Source organism: Lonchura striata, chromosome 4 (assembly GCF_050655825.1).
Source record: "Lonchura striata isolate lonStrDom1 chromosome 4, ASM5065582v1, whole genome shotgun sequence".
NCBI lineage: Eukaryota > Metazoa > Chordata > Aves > Passeriformes > Estrildidae > Lonchura > Lonchura striata.
The window spans coordinates 60,782,375-60,793,062 of record NC_140706.1 but is presented as its reverse complement, the minus strand read 5'-3'; the positions used below and the strand labels follow the sequence as shown (position 1 = coordinate 60,793,062).

The 10,688-nt window shown below is 54.9% G+C and overlaps 1 protein-coding gene and 1 long non-coding RNA gene across 2 annotated transcripts; both read right to left on the bottom strand.

Annotated features, from left to right (window-relative positions):
* Positions 1-606: 606 nt before the first annotated feature.
* Positions 607-3,138, bottom strand: POU4F2 (POU class 4 homeobox 2). Its single transcript, XM_021536586.3, has 2 exons — positions 2,118-3,138; positions 607-1,672 (listed from the first exon to the last, which is right to left on the bottom strand). Exons 1-2 carry the CDS (start codon positions 2,415-2,417, stop codon positions 731-733), a joined length of 1,242 nt encoding a protein of 413 aa, XP_021392261.1. The 5' UTR covers positions 2,418-3,138; the 3' UTR covers positions 607-730.
* A 3,082-nt stretch (positions 3,139-6,220) lies between these two features.
* Positions 6,221-9,077, bottom strand: LOC146767656 (uncharacterized). Its single transcript, XR_014954904.1, has 2 exons — positions 7,273-9,077; positions 6,221-6,866 (listed from the first exon to the last, which is right to left on the bottom strand). It is a non-coding gene; the product is annotated as an uncharacterized LOC146767656 (long non-coding RNA).
* Positions 9,078-10,688: the final 1,611 nt, after the last annotated feature.

The window sequence follows — 10,688 nt, the reverse complement described above, 5'->3', positions numbered from 1 at the left end:
ACATTCAGAAGAAGAAAAGCTCACGTTCATAAATCCTACCAACACAAAATATTTGATTCTCACTAACAATTTTTTTTTTTACTTTTATCAAGACTTAGATTAAAGAGGTGTAATTAATTAGAATGAGCACAAAATGAAGTTGCTAGAGAGATAAATTAATAATTTACAAGGGGTTGTTTGGCAGTAATCTAATAATAGCTGTTGAAGACCAGTGAACACAGCAGGATCAGCTCTTTCCCTAAGCGTTATAACTTCAGAGAAGGAAAAGGATAATAACCACAGTAAAAATATATATATATTTATATATTTATAATACGCAGTGTAAATGCAGAAAAACCTGCCATCTGTTTTTTTTTTAATCATTATTATTATCATTATTATTATTATTATTATTATTTAAATCAAAATACTTTTGAGACGTCTCTCGCTGTGCGAAGCCTCAACTCTAGATTCAAGTTTGGGTCCCGAGAAAGCCATGACATCGTGGCCACCCCGCTGCCACCCGGGCGAGGTCTGTTAGCAATAAAAACCAGCGGTACTTGCCGGGGCGGGTCCGGGCGCGGCTCCGCAGGGAAGTTCCCCCCGAAAGTTGGGCGCGGGGCGGGCGGCGGGGTGGGCTGGTGCTGTCCGGGGTTGTTTTCCTCCTTTCCTTTTTGTTGTTCTCGTTGTTTATGGGATTTTCTGGCGGTGGCGGTGGCGCTGATGCTGTCGGTGCTGCTCCGCGGCCGGCTCAGATGCCCGCGGAGTACTTCATGCGCTTCTGCTTCTGGCGCTGGTTGCAGAACCAGACGCGGACCACGTTCTTCTTGAGGTCCAGCTTCTCGGCGATGGCGGCGATCTTCTCGGAGGAGGGCCGGGGCTGCAGGGCGAAATAGGCCTCCAGCGAGCGCTTCTCGGGGGCGGCGATGGAGGTCCGCTTGCGCTTCTTCTCCGCGCCGCTGAAGAGCTCGGGCTTGGCCAGTTTCTCGCGGTGGGACTTCTCGGCCTCCTCCAGCCACGCCTGCAGGATGGGTTTGAGGGCGATCATGTTGTTGTGGGAGAGGGTGAGGGACTCGAAGCGGCAGATGGTGCTCTGGCTGAGGGAGCCCACCCCCGGGATCTTCAGGTTGGCCAGCGCCGAGCCCACGTCGGCCTGGGTCACCCCCAGCTTGATGCGGCGCTGCTTGAAACGCTCGGCAAAGGCCTCCAAGTCGCGGGGGTCGGCGTCCACGTCGCTCATGCAGCCCATGTGGGCCGGCAGCCCGTGGGCGTGGGCCATGCCCAGCGCCGCCGGGTGCATGGGGTTCATGCCGGCCATGTGCGGAGCGTGGCCCGGCGTGGAGACCACGGCGCCGTCGGGGGCCGCCATGGCCCCCAGCGCCAGCCCCGGCGTCAGGTGCTCCAAGAGTTCCCCCTCCAGCGCCTGGTGGGGCTGGTGGTGGTGGTGGTGGTGGTGGTGATGGTGGTGGTGGGTGCCCGACAGGGCGGACGGGTGGGAGATGGGCACGGAGGAGGAGGAGGCGGCCGAGGTGCAGGGGATGGTGTTCATGGTGTGGTACGTGGCGTCCGGCTTGAAGGGGCTGTGGTGCGGCGGGTGGTGGTGGTGGCTCTTGCTCGGGGAGACGATGTCCACCGCTGCCAGGGCTTCGGCGCGGGCCAGCAGGCTCTCGTCCAGACCGCCAAATATATTGCTCTGCAATTGCAAATAGAAGGCACACATAACGCTCAGCAGGGAATTCGCCTCCCCGCGCACTCCGCCGTGCCACTAAAACCTTCCCAGCATGTTAAAAGAGAAATCCTGGAGAAAGGAGGGGGGGTGGGGTGGTGGGGGGGAGGAGAGGAGAGGAGAAGAGGGAGCGAGCGGGGCGAGGGAGCGGGCGCGGCGCGCAGCCGCTCGCACAGAGGAGCCGCGGCGGGCGGGCGGGCGGACGGACGGACGGACACACGCACCAGCCGCACGCAGTATCCCAGGTCATAAAAATTAATACGAGCGGCAAGAGCCGCCGCATGCATAAGTTGGGCGAGCGCCCGGTGGCGCCGGGTGATTTGCTGCACGGCCATGAAAAAATCATCAGGCGGATCCGGGGGGCCGCCGAGGGGCTCCCCTTAAAGCAGGGCGGCGGGCGGCGGGCACCTACCGGAGGGGCGGGCAGGCAGGCCCGCCGCATCGCCTCCGCGCCGCCGCCGCTGCCGCCGGGACCGGAGCCCGAGCTGGAGCCGGAGCCGCCGCTGCCGCCGGGGCCGGAGCTGGAGCCGCGTCCGGCGGAGCCGCCGCTGCCGGTGCTGCTGGGGGAGCTGGCGGCGGGGGCGGCGGCACCGGCGGAGGGACAGGGCGAGGCGGTGTGCAGGGCCGAGTACTTGGTTTCGTGGAGGCCGCCGCCGCTGCCGCCGCCGTGGGGGAGGCCGAAAGGCTGCTTGCTGCTCAGAGACATCATCATGGTGCTCGCCGCCGCCGCGGCCCGGCCCGCCGGCAGCCGGCCGCCGGAGGAGGGCAGGGGCGCGGGGCCGGGGGCCCGAACCCCCCGGAAAAGCCACAGGAGCCCCGCGCCCCCACCCTCCGAAAAATTAAAAAAAAAAAAAAATCCCACTCGCCCCCCAGCCGGCTGCCCGAGCCCCGCCGGGGACGAGAGGGAGAGGCGGCTCCGGCGAGCCGGGGATGCGCGGGGGATGCGCGGGATGCCTCCTGCCCGCCTGCCCGCCCTCCGCCCGGGCGCTCGCCGCTGTCCGCCGCCGCCTCCGCTCCGGCGCCGGCCCTCGCCTCTCGCGAAGTGCCCTCCCCGCCGCCGCGCCGGTGGGTTTTACTCTCTCCCCTCCCTCCCCTCCCCTCTCGCCTGTCACTACAGCCCAACTCCTCGGGAAGGGCTCTCCGCGCCTGCCTCCTCGGCCCCGGCCCCCTCCTCCGCCGCTCCCTGCCCGCCCCCCGCCGCTCCCACGCCCACGCGTGCTCCCACACTCACCGCCGCGCCGCGCCCCGTCGCCTCCCGGAAAGGGGAGGGAAAAAGCCAAAAAGGAAAAAAAAAAAAATAAAGGAAAGGTGGGAGAAGCGACGACCCCACCGCCTCAGATACACCTTCCATGGAAAGAAAAAATAATTTTTAAAAAGGGGGGGAAAGTCCCGTCCGGGCTCACCACGCACCTACAGCCAGAGTGTCCCGCCGCTGCTCTGGCGCCGCTCCGGTGGGCGGCAGGGGCGGGGGATGCGCCGGGCGCTGCGCGGGGACAGCGCGGGGAAAGGCCGGGAGCGGCGGCCAGGGGCTGCCCCCGCCGGCGTCCCCCATCGGCGGGGAGCCGGAGGGATCCTCCCGCAAAAGCGCACCGCTATCCCGCCAATTTCCCACGCCTGTCTAATAGGAAAAGAAGAAAAGTAAAAGGGGAAGAAAAAGAAAAAAAAAAAGAGAGAGAAAAGAAATCGGGGAAAGTCAGTTTTCCTGGAGGTGGTCGGGTTTATTTCCATGATTTTCACTTTGCAGCAGAAAGGTTAAAATAAGTGCTTAGGTGTTTAATTTCTTACCTAAACAGCAGACTTGGTAATTTTAAGGGAAATAAAAAAAAATTACATTGTATCAGCTCTCACTGTCGCCAGCTCGGAGAAATGAAATAAATCAAAGTTAAAAGCTTGAGTATCATTTAATTATGGTGTGAATAGCGCTTGGAAAGAAGTAGAACAACATCTCTAAACAAATTATGGCCGGGCCAGGAAGGAATTATTAGATTGAAATTTCATTTAGGCTCGGGAGACACGGCGCTTCAATATGTAATCTGTTATGCCTCATCTGATTTGTATGCTTAATTCAGCTTGACGAATTTATTAGTTTTCATAATAGTAAAAAAATTGAGCAGCACTATGGGCTAATGCATTGTGTGTACTATAAATTGTATGTCACCGTTGAAAGGCTGAAGTCTATAGAAATCTTTTATTAATGACAACATAGGAAAGAGGATTTTCTTGCAAGCCTTTAAGGAGTTCATGCCAAACCTCCGCGCTTCGTGTCTCGGTAGGCTATTAACATATCGTCATACTAATTAGGCTACTTCATGAGTGATATAATTTCAAACTTTAAATTATGTTCTAATTAACAAGGGTTGTCCAATTTGCTTAATCTTCAAAAGGCTTTTGGCTTGTCTAATTAGTCTAAAGCATCGAGCATCTCCAACGCCCAAGAAAGAGCCCTCAATAATATTTTTGCGCGTTTTGAGGCGATCGCGGGCCGTGCCCACGCGGGGTGCGGCCCGCCCGCGGCTGGCAGGGCTGGCAGGGCTGGCAGGGCTGGCAGGGCTGGCAGGGCTGGCAGGGAGGCCGCTGTCCCCCGCCTCCCTCCGCCGGGGTCCCCGCAGCGCGCCCGGCCGCTCCTGCGCCCCCGCCTCCGCCTCCCGGCAGCGGCCGCAGCGCTGCGCGCCTCGGCGCGGGCGTGCCGGGAGGTGTGCGGGAGAACAAGGGAATGCTCCCGCTTCCCGGCGAAGAGGGAAAAAAAAAAAAAAAAAAAGGGGAAAAAATAAAAATAAAAATAAGAAGAAAATACCTCGTTGGCACGGGGAGGTCCGAGGGCAGCCAGCCTGCCGGGTGCGCGGAGCCGCGGAAGGGGTTCTGCCCGCCCGGCTCTCCTGCTCAACTTTGGCGGAGAGAAATGCGAGGAGGAACCCCCACTCTCCCCCCTCCGCTATACATTTAACCCCTCCCGCACTGAGTTTAATTACTCGCAATAGTTGTTCTAATGTATGCTGTCACACGGGAGAATTGAGAACGCATATCGTTAATATGAATTAATCTTGATTTTAATAGCAACTGACAACCGATCTCCAAAACGCCGAGCGCTCATCGCCGCTCCGAACGGCCGCCACCGGGACGCGGAGCGCCGCGGCCGCATAGCTGGGCCAACTTTCCTCGGTGCCGGGCCCGGGTGGCCCGGGGGGTCCCCGCGGTGTCTCTCCGCGCTGCGGGGACTCGCCGCGGCTCTGGCCCCGCGCAGCGCCGCGCTGCCGCTGTGCCCGCTGCCGGCAGCGCCCTGCCCGCAGCTCCACCGCCCAGCACTTTCCCATTCCCTCCCTTTTCTTCGTGATTTTGTTTATTTGTTTGTGTTCGGGGTCTCGGGGTTTTTTTTCGTGGAGCCCCCGCGCTGCCCATCCGCACCCGCCGCCCGGAGCCGGGAGGGGCGCCGGGGGGAGCCGCAGCGGCCGCGGAGGCTCCGCCGCCCCCCGGCAGCTCGGCGGCCCCGCGGGCCCGCAGCCGGCTCTGAGCGCCGCTGGGCCGCCTAAATAAAAGGAGAGCCCCCCTCCAACTTACCCACGCCCACACCCTGACCCACGCAGACATCTGGGGAGAAATCACTGTCGCCTCTCATGTATCCATGTTCTGATTTACGATTAAAATTTAAAGACGCGCATTCATATTTTACCGAACCTAATGCGCCCTATGAATTTTTAATCCATTAAGATGCGGGCTACACTTTGAGCAAACTCTACCTTTGTTTTGAGGGCAGGGCAGCGCCGGTCCCGGCCCTGCCGCCCGGTGCCCCACACGGCTCCCGGTCCCCGCCGCCTCCGGGACGCTCTCCCGGGATTCTGGGCACGGGGGGCGACCCAGCCCCGCTGCCGCGGAGGCTCCGCGGGTGCGGACAGATGCACCGGCCCGGGGGTATCCCCGCACGCCGGCGGTGCCTCGGCATCCCCGGGCCCCGCAGTGCCGCCAGCCCGGCATCGCCGCCCGCGCCGGCCCTTGCTCCCCTTCTCCCAAATCTCTCCCGCTCCCAATCTGCGGCCGCGCCGCCGCCGCGAGCCGAGTCAAGTCACGAAGTCAAACTTCAAGCCCGGAACGATCAATGAAGAGTTTTGCCGTCCGTGGCGCCTCGTGCTTCCTGGCACTAAAATAAATGCAAGAAATCGAAACTTAATTACTTGAAAGAAATCCAGAAATCCCTCTGCATAATTTATCCAGGCATTTTTTCGTGGCGTTTGTGTTGAATGCACGCGTTTGACTCCGCACGCTTTTCTCCCAGCGCTGCCCCCCCGGCAGGAGCGGGGCGCCGGCCGGGCAGGGGGGGACCTCCGAACCCCTGGCTGAGAGGCGAGGAGGGAAGAGAAATCCGCATTTGTGCCCCTCTCTTTTCCGCCATCCGAGAGCATGTCCTGGGGCAGGGTGGTGTCATGGTTTGACACTGGCACAATGCCAGTGCCCCCATGAAAATGTGATCCCTACCTGGAATGCTGTGAAGTGGAATTTAGAATAGAGTAAAGCAGGCTCAAGTTTGATAACAGGAAAAAAACTTTATTAAATTACTACTACAAAAGAAAAGAGAAAACTAAAGAAGGGGGAAAAAAAAAAAACACACAAAGATCCAAATGAAAACCTTGCAAAACATTCCTCCCCCCCACCACTCAACTTCAACAAACTACAGTGAGACACAATCTGGACCCCAATCAGGTTTCCACCCTCCAAGCAATCGATACTCAGTCCATCGAGGGAACAGAGTCTCTCCTGTGCCACAGACCCCCCAAGAAACACAGCTCCACATCCTGTGTTTCCATGTCACACATGGCACCGCCCGGAGAAAAAGTTTGCCATGATGACCCTTCTCCTTTCTATGCACAGTGCTCTCACCACTAATGCATGGATGGTTACTGCCTTTAGGATTTTTTCTTTCAAGGATGCCCTGGCAAGAGGGGAGAAAACAACAGTTCAGTTTTTCATTGTTTGGGACCACAGTCCCCCCCATTTTCCCCTGGGGCCGAGGGCTCAAGAACAGAGATCTTCTTCTCTTCTCATTCCTTTCCAGGGCAAGGGGGCGCCACCACAAACCCCCCAACCTTTTCTCTGTTCACTCCACTTTTGTCTTTTTCCCAGCTGAAGCAGGTCTCTTGACTCACTGGCATCCTCCCAAAACACAGTCCCTCTTGAAGGAGATTTGGTTCAGGTTGTGGCTAACATGGAAAAGTCCAGCCAAAAGCCACTCCTTGTCCCCCTCCCATCCAGAATTCCTCCTTCCAACATCCCAGGGTCCAAGGTGTCCCTCTTCCTCTCTTTCAAACCGAGGAGGGGAAAGGAAAATTCACAAAGCTTTCATTTTTCAAGGAAGGGTTAAAAGTCCGAACTCCCAGGATGGCTCGATGCCCAGACATCCAGCAACTCCCACACAACTGGGCACCTTGCAGCTCCCCCCGCTCCTCCTTCCTTGCGGCTTTCTCTCTCCCTCTCGGGAGAGGAACTCTGGGGGGGGAAATGGAGACATCCCAGATTTCTTCCACCCTTCCATCTGCAGGGGCCAGCCCGGTTCCAGTCCCTCCACCCTTTGGAGTTACCTCCATCAGGCCATGGGGCTTCCCCTCCCCCACCCAGCTTGTGGCTGGGCAGGGGAAGGTCTGCACTGCACGCTGACCGGAACCAAAGAGAGCGAGTTCCCCTGGGAATTCTGCTTTCAACTCCTCTGTGTTCTCAGAGGCGTGTCTACTTTCAATTGGTCAATATCTAAATTGACCTCTTCCTTCCGGGAAAAATTATCTTTCCGTGTCAAACCACGACATTCCACCCTTCGCCTCTGAGAACACAGACTACAAAAGAAAAAAAAAATCATTATCAAAATTACATTCAACACATTCTACATAAAACAGCAATTTACACTAAATCTCCACCCCAATTCATCTTAAAATTCAACACATGCTTTGCTCTTATTCCTCCTGATCCCATTTCACAGCATTCACCTTATTACCATCTTATCTTATCTTATCTGATCTTATCTTTTCCCGGTCAGGGAACCAAATGTCATGGTTTGACACTGGCACAATGCCAGTGCCCCCATGAAAATGTGATCCCTACCTGGAATGCTGTGAAGTGGAATCTAGAATAGAGCAAAGCAGGCCCAAGCTTGATAACAGGAAAAAAACTTTATTAAACTACCACTACAAAAGAAAAGAGAAAACTAAAGAAGGGGGAAAAAAAAAAACACACAAAGATCCAAATGAAAACCTTGCAAAACATTCCTCCCCCCCACCACTCAACTTCAACAAACTACAGTGAGACACAATCTGGACCCCAATCAGGTTTCCACCCTCCAAGCAATCGATACTCAGTCCATCGAGGGAACAGAGTCTCTCCTGTGCCACAGACCCCCCAAGAAACACAGCTCCACATCCTGTGTTTCCATGTCACACATGGCACCGCCCGGAGAAAAAGTTTGCCATGATGACCCTTCTCCTTTCTATGCACAGTGCTCTCACCACCAATGCATGGATGGTTACTGCCTTTAGGATTTTTTCTTTCAAGGATGCCCTGGCAAGAGGGGAGAAAACAACAGTTCAGTTTTTCATTGTTTGGGACCACAGTCCCCCCCATTTTCCCCTGGGGCCGAGGGCTCAAGAACAGAGATCTTCTTCTCTTCTCATTCCTTTCCAGGGCAAGGGGGCGCCACCACAAACCCCCCAACCTTTTCTCTGTTCACTCCACTTTTGTCTTTTTCCCAGCTGAAGCAGGTCTCTTGACTCACTGGCATCCTCCCAAAACACAGTCCCTCTTGAAGGAGATTTGGTTCAGGTTGTGGCTAACATGGAAAAGTCCAGCCAAAAGCCACTCCTTGTCCCCCTCCCATCCAGAATTCCTCCTTCCAACATCCCAGGGTCCAAGGTGTCCCTCTTCCTCTCTTTCAAACCGAGGAGGGGAAAGGAAAATTCACAAAGCTTTCATTTTTCAAGGAAGGGTTAAAAGTCCGAACTCCCAGGATGGCTCGATGCCCAGACATCCAGCAACTCCCACACAACTGGGCACCTTGCAGCTCCCCCCGCTCCTCCTTCCTTGCGGCTTTCTCTCTCCCTCTCGGGAGAGGAACTCTGGGGGGGGAAATGGAGACATCCCAGATTTCTTCCACCCTTCCATCTGCAGGGGCCAGCCCGGTTCCAGTCCCTCCACCCTTTGGAGTTACCTCCATCAGGCCATGGGGCTTCCCCTCCCCCACCCAGCTTGTGGCTGGGCAGGGGAAGGTCTGCACTGCACGCTGACCGGAACCAAAGAGAGCGAGTTCCCCTGGGAATTCTGCTTTCAACTCCTCTGTGTTCTCAGAGGCGTGTCTACTTTCAATTGGTCAATATCTAAATTGACCTCTTCCTTCCGGGAAAAATTATCTTTCCGTGTCAAACCACGACAGGTGGCAAACGGGAACCTCTCCTCCCTGCCTGCGGGGTCCGAGCCCTGAGCCAGGCACTCCGCGGGTATTTTCTGACCAGGAGTGCCTGGCGTAACAAGCTGCATCTCCTAAGCAGAAAGGAGACGTGCCAATAAAGTAACTCACTTATTCTGACAAATGTGTCCCCTGTCTTTGATAATCCCCACGTGGATCCCATACTCCTTCTCACGGATGGGGTACGACATCTGGAAGCTGGGGGTGGGACGCTGACTTGGCTTCCTCATTTGCCATCCAGCCCGGCTGATGAGAGCCCTGCCCGGTGAGCCTTTCGCTGAATTCATTAGGACTGGAAGTCTGCTGGCTCGGGAGCAAACCTTATCATAGACACCTCATTGAGAACTTGAAGTAATGTTATGAAAGAATGAAAAATACATTTGGGAGCTGCCTGGAAACTGAAGTACATTTTGATTTAACTTACATTAACAGAAACCTAATGTAGAAGTGAAGGGATCTAACAAAACCATTAATAATTTAAAAATAATTACAGATAGTCTATCCTTACTATTCACAACCACTCAACATTTTAGACAAAGAAAGCTGAATATTCTTCGTGGGAGAACGATGTGAGCAGATTGCTAAGCAGGAGTCATCCAGCTCACACTGCCTCTCCTCTGCTGACACACACTGCACATTCCCCACAGCACCCAGGACACCATTCCAAAACTGCTTTTCCAAGAGGGAGGGTGGAGGTGGAGGCAGGGCCTGTCTTTCTACAGGGTTTTTTGGAATTCACTTTGGCACATTCATTTTGGATTTCAACCCCTCCTCTTTGTAGGGGCTTCTGTTTGAGTTGGGCCCAGTGTGGCAGGGGAGACCAAGAACACTCACACCTCCTCAAGCTTTTCCAAGGCTCTGCCAGACCTGGAGCCCTCAGGAAAGGTCATCCATAGCCTTGGCTAACACCAGTGGCAATGGTGACTCTCCTGCCCTGAGTCATCTAGCTGTTATCAGCACAGCAATCACCTGCTTGGCTTGCCATGGCACTGTACAAAAGTTATTTTTAATACATTCATTTTAATTCCAGTTTCCATTGTATGCTTTATAGCTCAAGGGTTGTGAGTGTCCTGCAAGGCTGTGATCTTGCCTGTATTTCTGATGGTTTGGATTTGGGTTTGGGGTTTTTTTTTTGAGATATACCTGCTGTTCAAACACTGTAAAATTAGAGCAGCTGGATATGCAGCAGACTTCACTGCTCTTCCTTACAGATCAAGATAAAATTGTAAAGAGGGAAAATCAGACATAAAGTGGCTTCTAAAGGCAAAGAAAGACTGGATAATACAAAGCAGATAAATTCAGATCTAACTCTCACAGAAGCACAGGAACCCACCTTACAGACAGTCTCACAGGTGGGAGCTCTCCCTAACCACATTTCCAGCTCCTACTTGTATTGAAAACATTAAGACCTCATGTATCATTAAAAAAAATCCTATAAATCACACTGTGAATGTCCTTGGGACTCTACTCTTGCTGATTTAGACAAAACCCTGGTATCTTAGATTAGCCTTCATTAATTATTTTCCTTAATTCCCCTTGTTATAGATG